Raw genomic sequence first — 24,541 nt, 5'->3', positions numbered from 1 at the left:
TTAGTAGCTCGTAAGCACCAGCAAAAAGGAAAACGAATTAGGGTTTTGGTTAGAACTACTTTGATATCAATTTGGAGAGAATTATCTTTATGATTTCAAGTCTTCCTATTCATCTATATCTTATATATCTTCTTTCATGTTTCTCAGAAAGTTTACTTTTACTTCATAGTACTATAATGGTTATGGAAAATACTTGTTAGTGTTATTAGATGCCGGGCATCACGTTAAGCATATTATATACCATGTAAACAATATTTATCCTTAATAATAATTTATTTCAAAATGTTGAATATATCTTGTTGGATTTTCCATCACTATTTTATATTTTTTTGTTATTTTTGCAAATGGCTGTCTTTCGCTGGTGTATAGAAATACAATACTGATACTGATCTGCAAATACTGCAGATACTGCAGATAGTGATACAATACAATACTGATCTGCAAATAACAATAGTTTTTTTATTTTCCCAAATGTATGCCTTTAATGATTGTTCTTCTTGAATCAACTGCGTTAGCAAGTTTATCCAGATTTGTCTGAATGGAAGTGGTGATAACATTTGGCTTGTCTCTAAATTTAAAAGGAAGGTGTTTCATTTTTATCATTAAGTATGATATTTCTTAATTTCGTTTGATCTGCTCTTTATGGGGTTACATTTCCATCAATAATTTGTTAAGAAAATGTATCTTTTATGTTTTTAATTTCAAGTTTGTTAACATGTAGTGTAGTATTGGTTTCAGAGAAATGTATTTTACATGGAGCATTTAGTTTTATTAGATGTCTTTTCTGTGGCTTTTAAAATAGTTCAGATAATTTTTTTGATTGGTTCATATAATGAATTATATTAATAGGTTATCTAATGTTGAACCACATTATATTCCTTTATTAGGCCCAACTAATTGTGATGTATTATCTTTTTAAAATGTATTACTTTTGCTGACTTAAAAAATCTATATTTATGTGTGAGATTAGCCTGCAGTTTTCCTTTCTCATACTTGTAGTTCTGGTGTTAAGGTTACACTAGCCTCAGAAAATGAGTTGGAGTTTTTAAGGTTTTTTTTTTAAGATTTTTTAAAAATCCATTTGATTTTTTTTGTAAAGATTTTAGTTATTTATTTGACAGAGAGACAGAGATCACAAGTAAGCAGAGAGGCAGGCAGAGAGAGAGGGGGAAGCAGGCTCCCCGCTGAGCAGAGAGCCCTATGCGGAGCTCGATCCCAGGACCCTGAGATCATGACCTGAGCCGAAGGCAGCGGCTTAATCCACTGAGCCACCCAGGTGCCCCAACCTACTGTTTTCTTTGTGGGATAATTTTCATCTGTGATTCAAGTTTCTTAAAAGGTACAGAGGACTAATTAAGTTGTTTACTTCTTAGGTTTTTAAAAAAATATATTGTGAAATATACCACAAAAGAACATCCAAAAACATATATATACTATTTATAGGTAAATAATACAGTATCCGTAATGGACAATCCTTGCAGTGTCCTACAAGCAATAACATACTGGCAAGGTAACAACTGGCGCAAAAGAATTGTATACCCACACATATACACGGGCTTCCCATGCCTTTTATGATAGAAAGGGTGTGTAGCACATAATTTAACGTAATAAAATATACAGTAGCTTTTGTTGTGAATTATGTATAGGTAATTGATCCTCACAGAATGCTTTCACTGATTTTTGCCGAACTCTGTCTTTGGTCCACTTATGATTGCAACTGACAAATGTCAGTTGTTCACACATGAACACTGATGCTTTCATTTACATCAAGGAGTCAGATGAAAATATAAAAAACATAGGTCATAACTTAGAAAACACAGAAGGCATATGTCGACTTCACTTGTTTATCAAAAGTGCAAATGACTTCTTAGTCATTTGATTGGATAATAGTTTTTAAATACTGGGAAAAAATTTCCTCAAATTTCTGTGCTATTTACAGTGTAGCAGTTATAGACTTGACACATTTTTAAATTTAATCCCTATTTTTTTATCATTATCTCCACTACTCCACAACAGTGAAACAACAAATGAAGCCCTGATTCATAAAGTTTATTGACATCCAAGGTGCAAATATTCCCACCAGGGCTGGTTTCGGTCTATCAGTATGAAGCTGGGAAGAGATGTGCATGTAAGATATTTGCATATACAGATTTGGTGTACGTAATTAACCTCAAGACCTAGATAATGAAAAAGGAGTGAAAATAATTACGAAATGATTTTTAAATATTTTTCAACTTTGTTTTAAATACAAATTCTTAATCGTAAGTTTCTATAATTTTATTTTTAAGAATGACTAGATTTAACAATTTCGTAATTATTTCTCTCTTTTTTTTGTTTCTTAGCTGTTACTCCTATTTGTATAACTGTAAACAATACAGTTTAGTTTTGCATGCTCTGGTGTAAATGATACTACGCAGGACACATTCTTTAATGAATATCTTTCTACTCAATGCCATGTTTTCTGAGCTTTATCCATGATGAGGCAAATTGCTATTATCTGTCTCAGCAGGGAATTTTGGATCTTGATAGAAAACACAAGACAGAAAAATGTATCCAAACACTGTACAGATTTTTTTTTTAATATTAAGCAGTTAGGTCTTTTAAATAGTATATTTATAATATATATCCATTTCTTAGCCCATAAATCAGGTGCACAAGTAACGTAACTTCTATTATTTTTTTGTGACAAAACATAGTGTCTAGCTGAAGGCCCCATGCTACATGCTTGAAGAAAACAGAAGCTTGTCATTCACATGTTTTAACTGAAGCAGAGGAAACCTATTCCACTTAGGGTTCTTGACCTCCCTTTTTCTTCTTTTTTAGATGACATTGACGTTCCTAATGTAATGTTAACCTTGGGATAACACCTTGCTTGACTTACGTTCTTTCTCTCTCGTCTCTCTAGACATACCCTGTCCCATCTGCTTTTCACTACTCCCACCCCTGGCTCTGACAGTTGGCCCCTGTTTCAGCCCAACCTTTGCCATCCCCCTTTTGCTTGATCTCTTATTCTCGTATTCTCCTAATGGTTCTGAGACCTGATTGTTAAGCATCACACCCAAACCAGCCACATAGCAGGACTTGCCCTCTCAAATGCCTATATCACTATGCGGTATCTCTTTGCACTTTTTTTTTTTTTTAAGATTTTATTTATTTATTTGACAGACAGAGATCACAAGCAGCCAGAGAGGCAGGGAGAGACAGAGGGAAGGGGAAGCAGGCTCCCCGCCGAGCAGAAAGTCAAATGCAGGGCTCCATCCCAGGATCCCGAGATCATGACCTGAGCCCAAGGCAGAGACTTTAAACCCATTGAGCCACCCAGGGGCCCCTCTCTTTGCACTTTTATCCTGTAGATCTCTATTAGAGTTCTGGACCCACTGTCTTTTTTCTATTTGCCAGCAATCCCTATCAGTCCCTAACAATGCTCCTAATAATTCTACATCTGCTCTTTAGAGAAAATAAAAATAAATTGGTTTTAGACAACAAAAACATGTCCATATTATTTTGTATTGAATTACTTTAAAAGACAGTGCTTTTTATTAATTACTTTTATTAACATATAATGTATTATTTGCCCCAGGGGTACAGGTCTGTGAATCGTCAGGCTTACACACTTCACAGCACTCACCATAGCAAATACCCTCCCCAATGTTCATCACCCAACCACCTTCTCCCTACTCCCACCTCCCCCCAGCAACCCTCAGTTTGTTTTGTGAAATTAAGAATCTCTTATGTCTTGTCTCCCTCCTGATCCCATCATGTTTTTTTCCCTCCCTAACTCCCCCCACACTGCCTCTCAAATTCCTCATATCAGAGAGATCAGCATAATACCCTCTAGTTCCATCCACATCGTTGCAAATGGCAAGATTTCATTTCTTTTGATGGCTTCATAGTAGTCCTTTGTGTATATATATATATACCACATCTTCTTTATCCATTCATCTGTTGATGGACATCTAGGTTCTTTCCATAGTTTGGCTATTGTGGACATTGCTGCTATAAACATTCAGGTGCACGTGCCCCTTCGGATCACTACATTGGTATCTTTAGGGTAAATACCCAGTTGTGCAATTGCTGGGTCATAGGGTAACTCGATTTTCAACTTTTTGAGGAACCTCCATGCTGTTTTCCAGAGTGGCTGCACCAGCTTGCATTCCCACCAGCAATGTAGGAGGGTTCCCCTTTCTCCACATCCTTGCCAGCATCTGTTGTTTCCTGACTTGTTAATTTTAGCCATTCTGACTGGTGTGAGGAAAGGCAATGTTCTTAAATATTTATTTGTAGAATGTTTTTGTTCTTTTCCATTATCTTTTTAATGAATCAAAACTCACCATGTCAACAAAATTGTAACTTATATTTTTTTATTATGTTATGTTAGTCACCATACAGTAAATCATTAGTTTTTGTTATAGTGTTTCAAGATTCATTGCTTATGTACCACACCCAGTGCTCCATGCATACGTGCCTTCCTTAATACCCAGCACCAGGCTCACCCATGCCTCCACCCCCCTCTCTTCTAAAACCCTCAGCCAAAGATACAGATCTAGTGAAAAGAAGGGCCATATGTACCCCAGTGTTCATAGCAGCAATGTCCACAATAGCCAGACAATGGAAAAAGCCGAGATGCCCTTCAGCAGACAAATGGATTAAGAAGATGTGGCCCATATATACAATGGAATAGTACTCAGCCATCAAAATTACAACTTTTAAACTTCCACAACTAAATGTTAAGCATCTTTTTGAGAAAATATATACATACTGTTTAGATTTCAGAAGGGACAATTGATCAAACAGAGGGAAGCAAAGTCTTTCAGATAAAACTAGAGCTCACTTTGGGGGGCAGCTGGGTGGCTCAGTCAATTAAGCATCTTCCTTTGGCTCAGGTCATGATCTTGGGGTTCTGGGCTGAGCGCTGCTTCACATGTGCAATGGGGAGCCTGCTTGTCCCTCTTCCTCTCCCTCTGTCCCTTACCATGCTTGTGCTCTCTCTCTCTCTCCCAAATAAATAAAATCCTTAAAAAAAAAAAAGTTATTTTCTCTCTACTCATAGTTCAAAAATGTGACTAACACTTTATATGAGATCTTACAAGTAATTTTTAAATTGTATATTTCAAATTTTTAGTAAATTATATACTCTGCATTTAGTTTATTCCTTTTTCCAATTTAATCTCTTTAGCTGACATTCTATGTTATATTATTTTATATTATGAGTACAGTAGAGCATGATAGATAGAATGGGACATTTGGGAGATCAGAATTATGAAGTTTTAAGAGGTGGTATTCACCAAAGTCACTTAACCCTAGGAGAACGTACATCCAGTTTGAACCATGTGTATGTGCTCATTCATTCATTCATTCATTCATTCATTCATTGTAAAGGCAGAACTCAATAGTTTTCAACGACTGCAGCATATTAGCATCCTCTGGGCTATTTTGTTTTTTAGAAGTTCACTATAGTTTATCTCCAGTTTACAAAGGTAGGTAAAAATGAGACACTTTTGTGCATTTAAGTGAATTCAGGGGTCAAGGAGGAGGAGAGCAGGAAATTAATCAGTTTCTAGTCTAGACAAACAAGTGCAGATTACAACCCTGGCAAACTGTACTGAGGAAACAGCAGCGTGTACCTTGGTAATGATAGCTTTTAAATATCTGTGTCTTGGGTCACACATCTCTTCAGTAGAAGGTCACACCTTCTACTCCTAGGAAAGTCAGTAGACTTTGTCTCTGCCTTAATCCTTGTTCTTTCTTCCACATGGAATGTACTTCTAGGGCCCCTTCCTCTACTTTGCTTCTTAAAATCCTATCTGTCATCCAGAACTCCGTTAAACTATTCTCCAAGAAGCCCATCCCTTAGTCATGTAAGCATAGCTGTCTTATTCATACTCCAGTTGGGATATTTATCACAGTCTGACTTGCATTCTCAAAATGGGAAGAGAAAAATGCATTCAAAAGGGGCGTAACAAAAGCAGTGTTGGAATAAGAGTGGAAGTGGAGAGGAGAGTCAGGATATGTTTCCCAATTGCACACGTCTCATGGAGATTCCAACACTCCCCTTTGGAGGTGTGCACCATCTCTCCACCCAGTGAGGACCACTGTGTATCATGAGATACAGTGACTGGAGTGTGTTGTTGGCAATTAGAGCTGCAGAGCCTGACAGAAAGTTGAGAACTACTAATGAGGTCATTACAAAGCTATTTACAGAGGCCTACTCTGTGTAAAACAAAAGCCGATAGGATTTTTGAAGAACAGAACTCATGGAATATTCCCTTTAGCTCTCCAATGGTTCCAGCTCAAGGCCAGATAAGAACTTGGTCAGTATCAGGTAGAGGAGAATTGACTCCATTTTATGAAGTTCTGATTTTAATGGTGAGACCCTAAAACTAAAATGATATTACCGACTCTGTAGTACCATATATTTTTTGTTAAAGACCTAAAAAGAGAAAATAAAAAGCTGATAAATGAAAAAAAGGGAAAATTAAATGGGGGGTGTTCCCCAAAATCCTCTTCTCTTGCACAGTATCTTTACTTGCTATGTTTTCAGATATCCAAAACCTTTTCACTTGCTTTAATTTTACTTTGTGCAAATATGAGCGATCACTGCAAGAGTTCCCAGGAGTTTTATAGCCTCTGAAAATTCTGGGGTGAACAGCGTGATGATGGAACTTTGGAGGGTAGAGAAAATGTTGGTGGGGAAGAAAGTCGTAGGTTGGATGTTGCACTGTTGAGCAGAGGTGATGGGGGCCGAGTAAGATCAAAGCTACCGGCAGGAAGTAGGACCAGCTTCCTGAGACAATTCTCTCTTTCTGGTGCTCCCTTCTCTGGCAAGTGTAATCTCCATTTTACCAATGTGAAAACTGAGGTCTGCGGGGGTGAGTTAGTTACCCAAATCACAGGTTTGCACACATATTACAACTGAATCTTCCTCATTCCTTTTCACAGTTTAATATAATACAAAGAAAATAGCATCCTGGTGGTAGTAAATCCAGAGAAAGAAAACTTTTTCTGAAAATTTACCTCAGAGAGAAACGTAATTGCTTTATCAAATCTACTTCTGTTTAATCTCAACACAACTGATCCCATGAGCTTTCAAAGGTGTGTGTTATATCCCATAGACATTTTTATTTTAATAAAACTGAAGATTATGTATTTGGGAGTGACATTTTACATCGTTTATATATCTTCTCATGGATCATTTACACAAACATTTATTACAGCAGCCTCACAAGGTAGGAATTATATTCTGATAAAACTGTAGCTGGGATTTGTGCCTGGTTTGTCTAAATTCAAAGCCAGTAAACTTCTGGATAGTTTCTAGATCATCTTCCAGAAGTTAGTTGTGACAGGTTAGTTTATTTACATGTTCTAAATCTTCTTACTGAACAGAAGTCTTGCCCAAACTGTTCGCTGATGGAGAGGAAGTGTAACAGCAGCAGAATTTAGGAGCATTTGGGGACATTTGGGACGTTCAGCTGGTTAAGCGTCTGACTTTTAGTTTTGGTCTGGTTGTGATCTTGGGGTCATGAGATTGAGCCTGTGTAGGGCTCCGTGCTCAGTGCAGAATCTGCTTGTCCCTCTCCCTACCTGCCCTGCTCCTCAACATGATTGCTCTCTCTCTTTCTCTCTCACTCTTTAAATAAATAAAGTCTTTTAAAAAAGAATTTAGGGGCATTTTAAGTGATATTGTTTGAGTGAGTGAACTCCCCACTTGTATTTACATGGACAATAGAAGTTGGAAGGCAGGCAGAAGGAGCAGGCTTGCATTCCTTAATGATTATGGACTGGCTCAGGTATAAAGAAACGGTTTCTCCATGGGTGCTGGGATGAGGACGAGCAGAGATCTGTGCTGGCAGGGACACAAGTAGTTAAGATGTGCTCCTTACTCATTTTGGAAATAAAGCTGATTTATCTTTTGAGATTGTATCCATAGTTGGATGTGGTCAGATATATGAAGTTAGTTCCAGAAGTTTCCGCTGATCCTCTCATCTAAGGCATGCCTCTTATTCTATTTGGTCAAGGGCACACTGACAGATGGTCCTTATTGAGTATTGCAAATCACTTTTTTTCTTTCTCAAGCATTATTCCATTGTTACAGTTAAAAGTTTTAGCTCATTCTGTCTTTACCATCATTTTAGTTGGATCACTCAGAACTTTTGACATATATTGGTTCATACATAGTGTATCCTACATTTATATACAAATGGATAAATATCAGTCATTCCTATGGTAAAGTTTTCAGTATCTATGTTTCAGTATATTTTTTCAGTGTACAATATTTTTTCCTTAAAAATGCACTTCTAGGGGCGTCTGGGTGGCTCAGTGGGTTGAGCCTCTGCCTTCGGCTTGGGTCATGATCTCGGAGTCCTGGGATGGAGGCCCGCATCGGGTTCTCTGCTCAGCAGGGAGCCTGCTTCCCTTTCTTTCTCTCTGCCTGCGTCTCTGCCTACTTGTGATCTCTCTCTGTCAAATAAATAAATAAAATATTTTTTAAAAATGCATTTCTATAACTATCCTAAACCAAAGATTTAGTCAATATATAGGCTTATAAATAGTAAAGGGAAGAAACTTAACTTCCAATGAGTTAAGAATTGCTCTGAAACCTGTAACAATCCAAAAATGTCCTCCTATACTTTACCATAATGTTTATGAGTTTAGCAATTGCTTATGAGTTGAAGAAATTACTTATTTTTTAAGATTTTATTAATTTGACAGACACAGAGAGAGAGAATGCACACACAAGTTGGGGAGCTGCAGGCAGAGGGAGAAGCAGGTTCCTTGCTGAGCAGACATTCTCAACGCAGGGTTTGATCCTAGAACTCTGGGATCATGACCTGTGCTGAAAGCAGATGCTTAGCCCACTGAGCCACCAGGCGCCCCTAAAGAAATTACTTATATTTATATTAAATTATAAAAAGTAGGATTATGTTCTGCATGACTACAATGTATGCAATATATGCAAAAGAAGAAAAGTTTAATGATTTCTTGATGCTTTCTCAGTAGATTAAGAAATGATAGAGTGTAATCATACCTAAAAGTCAAGTCATAACCTATTTAAAAGCACTGGTCCTCTAACTCTGTATACCTACAAAGAATTAAATATTTTGTTAGGAATATCAAAATATATTACTAGGAAAAAGGCAAAAGAACAGGAAGTGTGATTACATTTTTATTTTTAAAATGAGTCACAGATTCCATATTATTTCTTTATAAGAATATGGTCCTACATCCCAATACTTGTATACTATTTGTTAGTAGATGATATTAATATCCTGCAAGATTAAATTCTAAGGGTGTCTACTCTCTTTAAAAACAACTAGGATTGAGCTCTCTTGAGAATCCAAGCTTTTTAGGCAACAAAGCAAATGGTGAAAAAAATAAGTTGAATTAGAAAAAAAAAAGAATCTCTTCAAGACCACTATTGATGAATGCAAAAATTACAAAAGGTTTTAGGAGCAAAAGTGAAATATATTGAAGATTAAGAAAAAAAATCAATTGGGGCACCTGGGTGGCTCAGTCGATTAAGCATCTAACTTCACCTCAAGTCATGATCTCAGGGTCCTGGGATAGATTCCCGCATCGGGCTCCTTGCTCAGTGGGGAGCCTGCTTCTCCCTCTGCCTGCTGCTGCTCCTGCTTGTGCCCTCTCTCTGTCTCTCTCTCTCTCTCTGTCTCTGACAAATAAATAAATAAATAAATAAAATCTTTTTTAAAAAAGATAAAATCAATTATATTTATCTTCATAATTTTTCCACAATAATTGATACAAACATGGATATCATAAATGCTAAGTACAATTTAGTTTTCACAACTTTTTAGTAATATTATCTCAAGATTTTTTTTTAAATGAGTACTTTTTTTTTTTTTCAGAAACAAAAACCAGTTCATATAAGCATTAAGTTTTCCTGATCAGCAAACATCCTTAAGTAAAACCTCATTCATGGGGACACCTGGGTGGCTCAGTGGGTTAAAGCCTCTGCCTTAGGCTCAGGTCATGATTTCAGGGTCCTGGGCCTGGGATGGAGCCCCACATCGGGCTCTCTGCTCAGCAAGGAGCCTGCTTCTTCCTCTCTCTCTGCCTGTCTCTCTGCCTACTTGTGATCTCTGTCTGTCAAAAAATGAATAAAATCCTTAAAAAAAAAAAACTCATGAATGGTGGCCGCTGTACTTTGAACAAAAAATTTGGAGATTTCAGTCTACTTGCTGGAAATCTGCCTGGCCCTATGAGAGAAAAGGAACCCATTTTTGCAGATTGCACAGTTGGCGTCATTGGCCACAGGAGCTGCAGATTCTTAGCTGGCCTGGTTCAGCTGCTACGGCTATGCCAGCATCTTTATGCTTTCAAATATCTAAATGGAATTTCTCTTTACTAGGGTACTATACTGTGTCAGTCAATTTTCTTTGAGCATCTAATCTATGTCATCCTGCAATAAAGCTTTATTTTGCCCTTTTCTAAAATATCAAAAAGGTAATGTGACTTTCATAAACTTACTTTATCTTTTACATCAATTCTACCATTTTCTGAACAAATTCTGTAATAGTTCTCTGGCACTAAAAAAAAAATGATTGATAAAAATTTTAAGGGAGAGATTTCCTTGAAAAAGTATTCTATTGTAGTGGAAGTGAACAGCAGGAGTAAAATGGCTCCATATACTGTTCTTTTGTGGGGTTTGAGAATGCCTTGTCCATTATGTAATTCAGTTTATAAGGTTAGCCAAGTTATTTCCTCCCTGAAAAATCCGGTTTTTTAAGAGCTGCTCTTATATACCTTCTTTACTGTGATTCCCTAACAGTTGACTAAATGGTTAATTGTAGTAGACTAGTAGGAACACCCCATAATTAATTAGCTGAGACTGGCTTGGTGTCTAATACCAAATAACATATTTTCACAAACAAGTTTATTTATTCTTATTCTCTGTCTTTGCCTGAGGTGGGGGGGGGGGAGTCTATCAGATTTAATTGACTATCAGATTTAATTTCAAAGATAAGGCATAAACTCATACTAAGGAAAGAAAAAAAAACATAGTAACCATTAAATAAACTATACCCAGGAAGGCTGCATAGTGTAGTGTTAGGATCCAGAACTCTGGACCATCTGTTCAAGAACTCTGGACCATCTGTTCAGTCCTGGTCTCATCACTTACTTGCTCTGTAACCCTGAGCAAGTTATTTTATCTCTCTGTTCCAGTTTGCTGATTTCTAAAGTGAGGATCATAAAAATTGTTGGGGAGAATTAAATGATAAAATATATGAAGCACTTAGCATAGTGTAAATAAGTATTCTCTAAATGTTATATGAATCTTGATAGATTAGAGATCCCATCACTCCCCACAATCCTGGCTGAATGTTGTAGATCAGTAAAGTGCTGTGTGACTAACGGCTTAAAGTGCTCTTATTTCAAAGCATGGATTTACAATTTACAAGTGTACTGTAATAGGAACAACTTGCATTATGACCAAAAAAGGCAATTTATTCCACTACAGATTTTAAAAACTCAAGTAGATGAGATACTCTCCACACATGCCTTCAAATAGCCTCTCGTTACAGCCAGTATAAGTTAGAGGAGGATGTAGATAGGAGAGGGAAAAATTAGCATGGAAGGCATTTTTAAAGAACATTAGTCCTTCTCCTCCCAGGTTAAAAGGTAGCCAGATATGTGAAACTAGCTTCTATTTTGTCTGATTTTTGAACCTTAATAAAAATAACTACCACCTAAGCCCTCTGAGATTTGTGACTTAAAGCTAAATAAGATGGAAGAAATAATTAGCTGTTTGGGGTTTAGTTTTCCCCAATTCAACCAGTCTACAAATTTGTCAAACAGTATTTATTGCCTATTATTAGGAACATCTAAAGATTCCTAGAATTTTAGATTCTGCATACCACCAATATTTGCCAAATCAGCCTTCTATAGCAGGTAACTACTTGCTAAAAATTATGTATTCAGCTTAATGAAGATTGTAAGTAGTTTTTGTATCCATGGGAAAAATGAAGAATGAAATAAAAGGGCACATACTCTCTTGACTCTTTCTTCTGTAGGTGGAAACGCATACAAAAAAAAAGTCTCTCCACTGAAGAGTTCGATTATAAACACTAAAAATTAGGAAACTTGCAATGTTTGGAGTTTCTAGGATAGAAACTCTTGTTGTGGATGAATCTGCAAGGAAAACAGTGCCAGTCCCTCATGTCTACAGTGGATGGTTGGTTGTGGTGTTGCAAGGTGGAAAGTCAGAAATCATTGACACAAAAATGATATCAGGGTTTTCACTAATTTACAGCTTTTGATTTTTTTTTTTTTTTAGATTTTATTTATTTATTCGACAGAGAGAGATCACAAGTAGGCAGAGAGGCAGGCAGAGAGAGAGAAGGAAGCAGGCTCCCCGCCGAGCAGAGAGCCTCCTGATGTGGGGCTCAATCCCAGGACCCTGGGATCATGACCTGAGCCGAAGGCAGAGGCTTTAACCCACTGAGCCACCCAGGCGCCCTACAGCTTTTGATTTTTTAAGCATAGATACTAACCCCAGTCACATATTTATGTTGAATTTTAAGTTGAAGAATTTACTCCTGGAGTCACAAATCTCTATTATTTCTCCTCCATGGTATTGGCAAGAAAGCATTTGATTCCTTCTTGTAGCCTTTCGCTTTGAATTCCCCCGAGTGTAGGATGTGTATGACCTTGGTATCGGAGTCCTTAGCCAGTCTCCTACTGCTGCTTTTACTACACAGAGTGGCAGTAAAGAGTTTTATTTCTTAGAAAATTCTTCTCACAGTTCTTACTATCAAACTACTCATTCTTTTCTGAAGAACTGAATTTTGAATCATAGTAGCTTGTCAGAGCAGGAAGATGAAAAATGACATGTTTACTCTACACTTCTCAACTTGAAACTTTGCAATTGTATCTCTCCAAGCAACAAGGAATGCTTTCACTCTTTCAAATCCAATGGAAACTTGTCCTTTTGGGTCAGGGAGTTAGTAGTGTATGACCAAACTCTTTGGTTTAGTTTGAAGTACATGGCTCAGGGGTTGAGGGTCCAGCTCTGCTCCTTAGAGGATATGTGATCTTGGGCAATAAAAATTGTTGGGGTGGGGGGGCCGCCTGGGTGGCTCAGTGGGCTTTAGCCTCTGCCTTCGGCTCGGGTCATGATTCCAGGGTCCTGGGATCAAGCTCCGCATCAGGCTCTCTGCTCAGCCGGGAGTCGGCTTCCTTTCCTCTCTCTCTGCCTGCTTCTCTGCCTACTTGTGATCTCTGTCTGTCAAATAAATAAATAAAATCTTTAAAAAAAAAATTATTGGGGGGAATTAAATGATAAAACAAATGAAGTATTTAGCATAGTGTAAATAAGTATTCTCTAAATGTTCACTGTTTTTCCTGTTGCTGCTAATATTATTATTATTAAAAAATTTTCATTCTTATGCATTAATTAATATTCTTTTTTGCTCAAATCACTCATTATTCATTACTGATTTAATAAACTGATATATAACAATATATTTGTGTTAGAATACATATAGACTAATTTTAACCAGAATTTTACATTGTAATTGCTGTATTATTAGCACTTGGTGATTTTATTCCTCATCCACTCTTCTTATTGGTGAGTTCTTTATCCTTAGTGGTTTTGCCCATTGTAAAAGTTTCTCTCAAAAAATTTAAGAGCGAAGGAATTACTTATATTCCTCCTTTAGTTCAGCCTATTCTTTCACTTTGTTCCATTCTAATCTAGTCCTAAGTAACAGAATACTAAATCAAAAGTTTAAGCCAGGAGTCTAAGATGTGAGACAGGAATTTCAAAGAAGATTAAAGGCCAATTATGGGATGCTTATGATCCTTACCAACTCAAACAAATGAAAGGGTCAGGTTGTTAATGGTTGAAAAGGGATTTGTGAGAAGGTTTTCTTTAATGAGCTATCTGCTGTTGGGAAAGGTGTAGAAATGCTTCCCTCTTTACCTCAAATTAAGAGAAAAGAACTGTACCAGGACCCTCAGGGATATTGGGAACGGAGTCTAATTCTTACGTGAGATGTAACAGATTAGCTGGTGACAGATGAGCCACATGAGAGGAGGCTACGTCGGTTTCAGTCTTTCCTCAAGTAATTTATGGGAACAACTGCCTCATGAGTGTTTTGCGTGAACCAAATGTGGCCCACCCATATTTGGAAGAATGAAAGGACCTCACCAGACAAAGCTAACGATGAAATAATAAAGTCCCTGGGGGTTGTGAACACTGTAAAGGAACCAGAGTTTGATGTGCACATAGCAAGGTGGTGAGACATGTCCAGCCATGGCCTCTGGCAGGAAGTCCCTGAGCAGCCTGTGAATGTGTTCAAGGAAGAATTACTTCCAGCACCTACCAGGTCTCGTGAGTATGAAGTCCTCCCACAGTGCTGGTCAAGTAGGAACTTGGCTTCTCCTCTCAGTCCTTTCTCTGTCTTGCTCCAGCTCAGGAGTCAAGGTAGCCAGTTGGGGGAGAGTGAAACAGAAACATCAACCATCCCCCGCCATATACCACTTCTGGGCTCTGCCACAAACTCAAGGTTGGAAAGGAATCTTCTCTGATCTTTGTTTTAAGATTGATGTGTGATATATGTAACCAGATGATCTAATACCAGAATTGAGACTTTGGCCACTTAACGGAATCACACAATGTTTTTATTATCTAAGTTGATTGCAAAAGTGATGATACCACCTGAAAGTTTCATAGATAGATGGTAACTTTCCTTTTTGAAATATCTTTTTTTTTTTTAATAAACGTATAATGTATTTTTACATTATACAGGTCTGTGAATCGCCAGGTTTACACACTTCACAGCACTCACCATAGCACATACCCTCCCCAATGTCCATAACCCCCCTCCCCCTCTCCCAACCCCACCTTCCCCCAGCAACCCCTAGTTAGTTTTGTGAGATTAAGAGTCACTTATGGTTTGTCTCCCTCCCAATCCCATCTTGTTTCATTTATTCTTCTCCTATCTCCCTAACCCCCCATGTTGCATCTCCACGTCCTCATATCAGGGAGATCATATGATCTCCCTTTTTGAAATATCTTAAAGAGAAAACAGGAAACAAAATAATTTTGCTTTGTGATAACACCCCGTAGGTTTTATACATTAATTTTGTAACCTCAATAAAAAATCTGTTGCACCTGAGACAACACAGTCTTACAATCTATGCTAAAGGAATTATCTCAAAGATAACTGGTATAAAGCTTAACTATTAATTTACATTTATATACATGTATATGTATATGTATTTCTTTTTTTTTTTTTTTTTTTGAATGAGAGAGAGAAATAGAGAAAGAGTGCATGAGCGGGGGCAGGGAGGTGCCGAGGGAGAGAGAATTTTAGGCAGACTCCTTGCTGACGGCAGAGTCCCACTTGGGGCTCAATCTCATAACCCTGATATCACGACCTGAGCAGAAACGAAGAGTAAGATGCTTAACTGACTGTGACACTAAGATGTTTGCTCCTTAACTGTTAGTATATTTTTTATAAAAGTTCGAAAGAGCATGTCATCATATATGACTATTTCCTGAAATAGTAAAGTATTTTTGACTCAAAAATTAATTTCTACTAATTTTGTTTGCTTTCTTTTTCACGTGACTCTTTTATCTATACATTTTGCTTTATATTTATTTTTGATAGATTCTCTGCGACCTCTCTAGAATTGTTGGCACATTTTCCACGTTAATTTTTTTTCTTCAAGGTTTATATAGAAGATGAGTGATTCTTGGATTATAAATTCCATTAGTGTGTTTTGGCAGATTATGTCTTATCTTAAAAATTACTATGCTCTTACAGTCATTTGTTTAAATTCATAGTCATTTGTTTAAATTCAGAGCAACTAAGGAGTGTGTGTTAAAAGACACTGATCATTAGAGCATTTGTTTAAAACCATTTGCTTAAAAAATTTCAAGAAAGAGGTGCCTGGATAACTCAGTGGGGTAAGCATCCTCTCTTAATTTTGGCTTGGGTCATGGTCTCAGGGTCATGAGAACCAAGCCCCGCCTCGAGCTTGAGCTAGGCCCGGAGCCTGCTTAAGATTCTCTATTTCTCCCTCTCCTGCTGATTTCTTCCCAAGAAAAGCATGCATAATTTTTATGTTTGATTTAATAGATGCTTAAACATGTTTCATCTAGTTCGGTTCTGTATTACAAAATTAAATTGCAACTTCACAATGTTGTACAACCACCAGAAGACTTGTTGTACTCTATAAATCCACAGTCTGAAAAGAAAGTATTTGGTATCTTTGGAGAAATGTGCCATAAAATCCATTGTGAAACTGAGTCTTCAGCATGTGACTGCATTGTTTCAGATTCCTGACTTTATTAGGTTTTTTCCACTGGCTTATTTTGTTCTTGTTTATTTGTTTGCTTGTGTTGTAGGTGAACCTGATCTTCATAAGAACTCAGAAGATCTAGTAAACACTGAAGAAAAGCGTGCAGATACACATTCATAGGTTTGAAATACCTTAAAGGCTTCTGTCAGTTTAAACATGAGAGGTAATTTTATTTTTTAGACAAGAAACCTAATTCCTGAAATGAATGGTTTGTTGAATGTCGTAGAGACAAAGCTATCTCATTTCAATGTCCTCCTGGAATCTTTTTTTTTTTTTTAAGACTTTATTTATTGATTTGACAGAGAGAGACACAGTGAGAGAGGGAACACAAGCAGGGGGAGTGGGAGAGGGAGAAGAAGGCGTCCTGCTGAGCAAGGAGCCTGATTCAGGGCTCAGTCCCAGGACCCTGGATCATGACCTAAGCCGAAGGCAGACACTTAATTACTGAACCACCCAGGTGCCCATCTCCTGGAATCTTTTAAAAAAATCTCTCTGATTTTCTGAAGCAGAATCTTAAATATTTACTTTTTCAAAGAGCTTAATTTGCTCATCAATGAAAAATATACTTAGCGAGACTTTTTAGACCTTTAAAAATAATAATCTGTAGGCTGTGGACAAGTTTAATCCTGATCTCTCTTTCTATTTCATGTAGGAAGTATGAATGTTTACACTGGGTGAAAACAACAAAGCAAGTACACATTATGAAACAAACATCAGTGTTTGCTCAAATCTAGAGACATTTGTTTGCCTCCATGGTTCTCTTTTTAAAAATTCAGCTTCTAGGGCTTGCTCTCGATCTACCAAATTATTGACTCTGGGAATGAGGCCTTGGAAACCTGAATTTTTAATAATCCTGTCTGTGGTGTTTCTGTACACTATAGTGGAGAACCATTGTCTTGGGCCTGCTGGGGAAGTGCAAGCTGCTAGAAGGGAAGAATGTGTATTTATAGAGGAGATGTCCTTGTCTTAGAGTCTCCTTAAAAAGTAAGAAGTAAAACTCACATGTTATAATGAGTCCTGCTTTTGGGATGATGGTTGGGGGCAAGAGAAAATGCTGGGGGGGCCATATACCAAGTCTTCGAGCTTCTCTTGGTAGCTCCTCACATATTGCTTTAGATACAAAAGAGTTAAACTGTGATTAGCTTTTAAGATGATACGTCTCTAAGTGTTCCTGAGTTGGTTGTAAGACTGTCTTTTATTGATAACAGTAGTTTCATTCATGGTTACTATCAAGGGTCAGGCCCTGTGGTGAGCATCTTACATGTGTTCATCTCCCTTAGTCCTCTCACCAATTTCAGAGTTGGTGATTGTGATTCCTGTTTTACATATGAAGCTTAGGTAGAAATCAAGCCAACCGAGTGGCTGTTCAATTAAAACCCATGTATGTCTATACATTTTAGTATATTTTAGTATATACTAAAGTATATTTTTGTATATTTAGTATATTTTAGTATATTTCCCAGATTAGCTATAGCAATTCCTCTTCATACCCTCCATCCAGACTATAAATTTATTGCCTTTGGAGCTCATGGCTGTTTCGGAGCAGTTCTTAGGTTCTGATGATATATGAAGGAGGCTTCTAAGTATGTTTTAGGGAAAACTAAATTCAGTGGCGTATTTATGGGTGTTTTAAGTACAAAAAGTTTTTGTTTTGTTTCGTTTTTGTTTTGTCAAATAAATAGCGTCAGAACATGGAGTTAAACAAAATTAAGCGAGTCTTTGCTATTGATGTGCACACAATCTAGTGTACACTATCTAGCTTCCAAAGGAAAAAAGTCTACAATCAGCATTTCTTATACATTTGTGATATGGAACTGGAATACTTACAAACATTTTCCAAAAATTCTGTGCAGGGAACACAGGTCACCAGTACATTTGTAAAAATGACTGTCCTATCTATGAAGATATCTAAGGCAAAAAAGTATATAGATCTGTAAAATTCTGGCATCTCATCAGTAAAAGATTTCAGGGAGATTCAAATGGCAGTTAATGAGGTCTATTTTTTTCTCTTTTTCAACTACAAAGACCCCAAAGCTGGAAAGATTTGAGACACACTCAAAGAGTGGGGTTCAAACTCAAGCAGGCTGTTAGACAATTTTTTCCCATCAGCACTAACCAAACCTTGTAGTTTTTGTCTCAGTTTGAGAAAGCTCTGCCTTTAGTGCACAGTCAGTATTCCAGAAATCATGGCCTTTCATAGGTGAAATTTATATGCCTTTAAGAAATGGGCAGGTCTCTTAAATAAAGAAAGTAGAAAACCAACAGGAGGGGTTACAGTTGGTAACTGTGACTCAGGCCCCGTGTTTGGGAGACAAGAGCAGTGGTCAGCCTTGGAAACAGAAAGAACACAGAGCGCCTGACCTGAAGGCAGCAGCCAGCCAGTCTTGGCCTCCAACATATTTTCAGCATGTACAAATTAAGGATCCATGTTTCCAGGTGTTGCCATTGGCTAAGAGATTTTTTTATGTAAAATCTTTCCATTTTTAAAGCGGGCTCAAAGTTTTTTGAAACACCATGTAGACCAAATAAAATATATGTGGTCAGATTTTGCCTACAGGCTCCCAGATGTTAACCATACCTTCTTGTGACCTCTAGCTAACTCTTTCTCTGGCCTCCATCATGTAAAGTATAGATTTTATGGCAGACTGGCCATAGCTCTGAGGGCGGCCACTGCCTGCTTCATTCTCAGTGTGTGGGCTCCAGTATGGGATATTTTCTCAGGAAACACTGAAGTCTAATTCAAGATGCACCATGATGAAACCTCAATCAATGTGCAACACTACACTCAGGGCAAGAAATCAGCCTTTGAAATCTATTTTTCACATTGCTGTATAACTTTGCTGTGTAACATCACACTTCTGAGAGATTTCTGTCCACAGAACTATTTGGTTTTGCCTACTTTTTCAAAATGTTTTTGTTAATCAGAATGAATGAGATTGGCATTGGATGTACAATGCCATGCTGCTTTACTATTTAAAAAGAGGCTGGAATATAATTTATTACATTGTCTTCCTGGAAGGATATGCCAGAGATTTCTGGTGCCCCCAAAGCAAACCAGTAGCAGGCCTGGTACTCCCTGGGAGGAGAAGTGTTCCCCATTGCTTCCAATGCCTGCTTTTTAGTGTTGCGTGTACATCCAAGAAGAAGTGAAAGCCTAATGGATTGTAGGCTGGATTTAGTCTGTGCATTTGCTTGGCTGACTTCTCCACTGACTTAAGATTCATTTTGAATATCTTCAAGGACTTGTGCTCTTGAGTTCACAACAGTTCTGGTGACTCCACTGGTTTTACACACACACAGGCCCACTTACCCCATTTATACTGCCTTCTAGGCTTGTAGAATCCTGAGTTTGTGATCTCTAATCCAAACAATCCACATTTTACTGTAATTAAAATACGCAAGCATCCACACATATGCATATACACACAAAGAGGAATTCTAAGATGATAGACAATGAATATCTATTATATACTGATAAATCCCTTATCCTGACAAGGTATATAAAGTCCCATGGGATATTACCACACAGTTACTGATGCACATGTATGACTAAAATTTGATCTTCATTTCCATTTGGATTTTATTTCAGGATAATGAGAACAGGACTGAAACGTCCTAAATCCTCAACTTTGCACAACATCATGTTCTCCTTTTTCAACACATACCTGGATCAGGCCATTTTAATGGACTCTTAGAAGGAATTTACCATAGGAAGAACATAAATTCTGAACTAGTAATTCCGGCCAAACAAATACATTCAAAATCGCCATAAGAGTTTTTGGCCAGTGCTTCTGCCATTGTCTTTCCTCCAGAAAACAGTCTTAAAGGAAATGTTTTGATTGTTTTGATCTAGCTTTTTCAGGCAAGTCAGAGAAATTTTAAAACAAAAGTTGGATGGTTTAAAATTGTCATCACTCTGAATCCAGTTACAGCACAGGTGACCTTGCAACACACGTGAAAATATGAGGCATTTTAAAAATTTACTTTCTTGTTTTGTTTTATGCAGAGTTCTATAGTTCTCGGTATTTCAAGGTTTTAAGTAAAAGGAAAGAAAATCAGAATTATGGAAAACAATTTTTTTGCAGCCCTGAAGAACGGGCTAGTTAGATTGTCCTTATTTTAAACACACGGAAGCGATACGAGAGGTGAGGCTGCTGAGAAGCTGTGGTTGAAGGCCTGTGACGACAGGGGGGCTTCAGCCTGGCTCTGCCACCTGATGACCACTGCGTTGTAACTCTCACGTTGGGAAACCACAGTGAAACCCATCCCTGAAACCAGCGGACCAATTCTCATCCATCCCTGTGGTTTCAGAGCACGGATACGTCACCCACCCACATGAGCGTCATCACAAAGCAAGTCACATGTTACCTACACTCCGGGACAACAAGAACCCTCCACCATTGTTGGAGACAGACGTCAGAACTGGGAATGGAATTCGCCCCCTGGGGTGTTGATCCCATTAGGACATAACAAAATATATTACAAGCCCAGGGATAAATGACAAGAAGTGTGTGTGTGTGTGTGTGTGTGTGTGTGTGTGTGTGTTGAAAAATACCTATGAAAATGGAAGCCCACGCTTTTCTGTACAGATCATTACATTTGGCGTGACTTTATAATTTTACTACACAGAAACAGACTGCAACTCTTGGAGACTCCGCTTGCTTGTCATGTTTTGCCTGAGCATGTGCAGAGCCTTTCCTTTGCTCCAAACTGAAGAACAACTTTTGTTTGTTATTAGCTGACAAGAAAGGTCGCACAATTAGGGGCTGTAACTTTTCACTGTGCAAACACTTCAGTGATTCTGAGATGAATCTATCTTTGTAAAAGGCAAAAACTGGATGGAAAAAAAATCAAAAGTAGCCATCAATTAAAGAATAAAGTGAAGGAGGGTCCATATCGATTTTCTGTTGCACCTGCTCTTTTCTTGGTTTCCACAAGGCTAAGCAATATTTTAGAAATTGATATAATCAGAAGCTTTTAAGTCTGAGTGGTGGGATTTTACAACCCACAACTTAGATCTCCTTTAATGTGTAAGCCATATTCTATATGCATATTAGGTATGCATTGTTCTAATTTAAGATACATGTGTGCATAGACTGTATAAAACGCTTTTAAATGTTCTGTGAATAAGGTCCTTAGTTTTTGGTTCACCTGAATCTTCTGTAGAACTCAGCTAAATAATTGATTTGTATCATAGACATTATAATGCAATTGATATTTTAAATGTAAGCAGTACAAACTCATCTATGATGACGTAGTGGGGGGAGATTTATAGATATGTACATCATGGTGGCTTTCTGTCTTTTAACAATGGACTTTTAAATTTCTATTTATGAAGAAATTATAACTACTGCTTTCAGTGTCTTTTTAAAAGTAGCTATTTACCAGCTAGAAAATATTCTGCATTGAAAATAGAATCTGAGTATCTGGGAAGTGTAATTACTTTTGTTCTTATTTGAGCCAGTTGTCTTTCCATAAAGCTAGAGAATCTCTCCAGGGAGAAGTACATTCAATCATTGCTTCTCAAGGGTCATAGGAAACTTGTCTGCTTGGTTCCTATTGATACTTTAGGACCTATAGACTTTGTTACTAAAAAGAGAGACAGAGAGAGAGAGAGAGCACGCGCAATATAATGAATTCATCAGCTTCTGTATATGGCCTCTCCCTTAATTTTCCAGGTTATTTAACTTATGTAGCATCATGACTAAACTTCCAAAGGGGGTGGAGAAAACACTCTCCACTTCCTCAGAATTGTCACCCTGTTGATATGCTTTTTCTCTTATTCATCTCCCTCCCTCTCTCCGTTCCCTCCTTCCTCCCTTTCTACTTCTCTCCTTTTCATTTCCCTTCTTCTTTCTTTCCTTCTCTCTCCCCTAAGACAGCTACTAGTTAGTGAGAAACTGGCTGGAGTCCACGTGGAGGGCAGCGGTGCCTGTCCTTTCCGCAAACACCCATGTTGTGCTAGTCGGTCCTGAAGAAAGGGAGGGTGAGTAGGGCTGCTAAGTCTGGGATGTCCTGCTTTGCATTTTTATCCTCAGCTACACAACATATATCTAACAATCTCATATGCCTTTTTATTCAACCAGTAGCTCTCTTATTTAATTTTTAACATGACAAGCTACAATTCTTGTGTTTTTACTCTGCTGTAATTCTCTGTATTTCCTATTACATATGATTGTTAAATAAATCATACTTGAGGGAAAATATTGTGAAACATTTGGTGTCTGATATAATTCAATTTGGTGGGGCATTGAAAAGTTGGGGAAATCAGGGAAAATCAGGTAGATATCAGTTTTGATATGAGCGCTGTCAGAAAATGGTTTTTGCTCTATTAAAGAAACATTCATTGAATATTTATTATTGTGGCTATTATTCGCAAGCTCCTGGCTAAATGCATGTTGCAGAGAGGAATGTGGAAATCTGAATCTTATCTCTATGAATCTCATCTTTTATAGTGGAGATAATTCATACACAAATAACCAAAATGCTACATATAAAAGTAACCAGATGCAAGTAAAATGCACCTCTGGGTATTAAGGAAGGTAAAACCTGTTTCCAACTTCCAGACTTCTAAGAAGACTTCCTCGAGTAGACTGCCCACAAGTTGATACTTCCTTTACAAATAATAATGAAGCTCATACTTGGTGCCTATTTTCTATGTACAGCCTCCGTGAAAACACTTAACACATATTATCTGTAGTCCGCAATAATCCAGCCAAGTGGGTATCGATATAGCAACAAAACCAAGTCTCAGAGAAAGAGCGCAAGGCCAGGTCTCAGGTGATGGGCTCCAGATTGGATTTGCTTCTGGGTCTCTCTGGCACCAAAGACCCCTTTTGCTTTTTACTGCATCTGTTAGGATGGAGCAGAAGCACAGCAGAAAGGGAAGCGTCGCAAAGAACAAGGTGAATAAGGTAACAGCTGAGAATAATAAAGAAACAAAGAGCGTCAAATCAAGGGGAAGACCTGGAGAGTTTCAACTAATTGAATTAAGAGTAATTGGCACGATATGCGTCACCTCTCAGACTGACCCCGTGGTGCCAAAGCACTCCGTCCAAATTTAAAAATGTCTGCACTCGTCAGAGCATGACATTTAACCGAGCTTTTTCCTTCAAGTGTGATTCCATGATAAATTTCCACATAATAGCAAAAAACTTTCAAAGGCCATATTTTAATTCTGAAATGTAATTTAGATATAAAACATATTTCCTTTGGAATCTATATCAAGCCTTCTGCCCTCAAATTGCTTTTCTAAGTATTACAAAGCCTATCCACCATCTAGTACAAGCCTTAAACAACAAAGACTGTATATATTTTAGAGTCAAAAAACAAACAGCTGCTAATGTCCCACATTACATATCTGTGATTTCTTTGGAGGGAATCCCAAATACTTAAACTATAAATCCTTATGGGCCAGCATGTATATTTAAAACTCTATTGGGGGCCATATATTCTTTAGTAACATTAATAAATGTTTGGGTTATTTGCTTTAGATTTCTGATGTTTAGAGAGCTTCCTTTTCATTTCAGGCTGATACTTTTTTTTTTTTTTATCTCTGATAACTAAAGATACCATTATGTAGTGTTTCTTATAATTATAGTCTCACTATGGCATTAACAGTATTTTCTGACATTGTCTCTTTTACTCCTTATGAATACTCTCTGAGGAATTTTATCCCCATCTATGGATGAGGAGTCATGGCACAGGGTAAAATAATGTATGTAAGGCCACACAGCTCCTCAGGGGAGGAGCTGGGATTTAAAGTCTAAGAAAATGTGACCCCCAAACCGTGAAGCTGGACTACCTCTGGTCACTGTGGGAGGTTGTGTCATGTCTTCTCCACCCACCATATCCATCACCTTCCTTTTCTCTCCTTCTTCCATAGCCAGACACTTGTCTTTATTTTTTTTTAAAAGATTTTATTTATTTATTTGACAGAGAGAGATCACAAGTAGATAGAGAGGCAGGCAGAGAGAGAGAGAGAGAGAAGCAGGCTCCCTGCTGAGCAGAGAGCCCGAGGCGGGACTCGATCCCAGGACCCCGAGATCATGACCTGAGCTGAAGGCAGCGGCTTAACCCACTGAGCCACCCAGGTGCCCCAGACACTTGTCTTTAAAAACTGCCACTGGAAGGAGCAGAATTACCAGTGACCACCAGGAGGGGCTGGTGCACTTGGGTGAACCCTTGAATCATGTTTTCCAGGAGAGAAGGGTGC

At 37.8% G+C, this 24,541-nt stretch overlaps 1 protein-coding gene across 4 annotated transcripts in view; it reads left to right on the top strand.

The window, feature by feature from the left end:
• Positions 1-22,677, top strand: part of PDE1A (phosphodiesterase 1A) — a 344,943-nt gene extending 322,266 nt beyond the window's left edge. For all 4 annotated transcript variants that reach the window (XM_046019690.1, XM_046019688.1, XM_046019689.1 and 1 more), the window contains 2 exons: positions 16,373-16,489; positions 19,916-22,677. In XM_046019690.1, the coding sequence (XP_045875646.1) occupies positions 16,373-16,446 (74 nt within the window). In that variant the 3' untranslated portion in view covers positions 16,447-16,489; positions 19,916-22,677. The remainder of the gene's footprint in view (positions 1-16,372; positions 16,490-19,915) is intronic.
• Positions 22,678-24,541: the final 1,864 nt, after the last annotated feature.

The sequence above is a fragment of the Meles meles genome, chromosome 9 (genome assembly GCF_922984935.1).
Source record: "Meles meles chromosome 9, mMelMel3.1 paternal haplotype, whole genome shotgun sequence".
In the NCBI taxonomy this organism is placed as follows: domain Eukaryota; kingdom Metazoa; phylum Chordata; class Mammalia; order Carnivora; family Mustelidae; genus Meles; species Meles meles.
Note: the sequence above shows the minus strand (reverse complement) of the source record. Positions and strands in the feature narration are given on the sequence as shown.